Source organism: Eimeria necatrix, genomic scaffold (assembly GCF_000499385.1).
Source record: "Eimeria necatrix Houghton genomic scaffold, Enh_scaff2935, whole genome shotgun sequence".
Taxonomy (NCBI): domain Eukaryota; phylum Apicomplexa; class Conoidasida; order Eucoccidiorida; family Eimeriidae; genus Eimeria; species Eimeria necatrix.
In genome coordinates this window covers 1-1,774 of record NW_013653483.1, presented here as the reverse complement: position 1 = coordinate 1,774, position 1,774 = coordinate 1, and the positions used below count along the sequence as shown (strand labels likewise).

At 55.6% G+C, this 1,774-nt stretch overlaps 1 protein-coding gene across 1 annotated transcript; it reads right to left on the bottom strand.

Moving 5' to 3' along the window:
* Positions 1 to 11: 11 nt before the first annotated feature.
* ENH_00039860 (hypothetical protein) lies at positions 12 to 1,079 on the bottom strand (the record flags this gene model as incomplete). The annotated part of the gene is made up of 2 exons (XM_013580712.1): positions 12 to 28; positions 242 to 1,079. 2 exons carry the CDS (start codon positions 1,077 to 1,079, stop codon positions 12 to 14), a joined length of 855 nt encoding a protein of 284 aa, XP_013436166.1.
* Between the last annotated feature and the right edge of the window lie 695 nt (positions 1,080 to 1,774).

The window sequence follows — 1,774 nt, the reverse complement described above, 5'->3', positions numbered from 1 at the left end:
CCGCCTGCCTTCTAGCACTCTGTTCCAGCTGCAGTCCACCACTGCCAGCCCAACCCTCACTCTAAACCCTAGACCCTAAACCCTAAACCCTACACCCTAAACCCTAAACCCTCACTTTTCACGAAATCAATGTGCTGCGCCCGCCTGCCTTCTAGCACTCTGTTCCAGCTGCAGTCCACCACTGCCAGCCCAACCCTCACCCTAAACCGTAAACCCTAAACCCTAAACCCTAAACCCTCACTTTTCACGAAATCAATGTCCTGCCCCCGCCTGCCTTCTAGCACTCTGTTCCAGCTGCAGTCCACCACTGCCAGCCCAACCCTCACTGCTGCTGCTGCTGCTGCTGCTGTTGCTGCTGCTGCGGAGGCTGCGGCTGCTCCGGCGGCAGGTGCCGCAGCAGCACAGCCCTCGCCCTCCTTGCTTCCAGGTCTCGAGTCCGCGTCCGTCTCGCTGTCGCTGCTGCCGCTGCTGCTGCTGCTGCTGCTGCGGCTGCTGCTGCTGCGGCCACCCAGCCGCTGCGCGTACTGCACTCTGCCAGCAGCTGTTATCTTGTTGAGTTTGCAGTGCCGCAGCAAACGGCGGCCGCTGCAGCGCTGGGCGTCGCACTCTCCGAAGTCAAACATGAAAAGAGAAACTTCATCTGGGCTTTCAGCCGGCACTTTTGCTGCTGCTGCTGCTGTTGCTGCTGCTGCTGCTGCTGGTGATTGGGAGGGAGGGGAAGCGCTGGAGCCGGAAGCATTTGCTGAGTCGGATGCTTCCCTGGCTGCTGCTGCTGCTGCTGCTGCTGCTGCTGACGTTGCGGGTTCTCCTGCTGCTGCTGCTGCTGCAGCGCCGCCAGCAGCAGCAGACTTGCACTCGAGAGAGATGCGTTTCATAAGGGCGTGGATTCTGCATTGCTTACGGCGCTCAGGGTCACCTCCCTTTTTCTTACCACGGGGCTTCGCTGCTGCTGCGTCTGCGTCTGCAGGCGCTGCTGCAGCAGCAGCAGCAGCCCTCACAGCTGGGTCTAAGGGCCTCAACTCAAAGGCAGGGGGGCCCCCCGCTCCGTGGGGCCTCTTCTGGGGGTCTGGGGGCCCCATGGCCACTGCTGCAGTGTTTAGACACTTGTAACCTCAAAACTTCAGAAGCAAAACACAAAAAAAACAATAAAAACATTTAGAAGTCTCACTGCGCTGCAGAAGGCTGCGGTTCGCTACCACCAGGGGTCCCACAGGGGCCCCACAGGGGCCCCACAGGGGCCCCTCGGGGGCCCCTCTGGGGCTTCTCGGGGCCCCTCAGGGGCCTCGCCGGGGGCCCCTTGAGCCTGCGCAGGGGGCAAATGCAAAGGGACAGCTGCGGCTTCTTCCTTGTTTGCTGTAGAAGAGATTTATTAGTCTTTTGAGTTATTCAAATTTTCTTTTTTGTATTTCCAAGTGCCTCCTCTTGGGTTTTGCGGGTCCTCGCTGGCGGCTGCCGTGCGCTCTAGCGCCGCTGGAGCCTAGCAGTATTATATGTGCACAACAAAAAGTAAAAATGAAAACATATTTATATTTTCAAATTAGATTTTATATTTTCAAACTAGATTTTATTGTTGTTGCAGTTTGAAGCTGCTCGCGCCGCTGCTGCAGCCGCCGCAGCAAGCGAAGCAAAGAAGCAGCCACAGAGGCACTTTAGAGCTCTACTGTTGATAGTTTTGATGTTTAATAGCATTAAAAATACTTATTTATAGGAACCATCATCATATAGAGATAATGTTTAATATTTACTTATATAAATCATCATATGGAGTGAATAA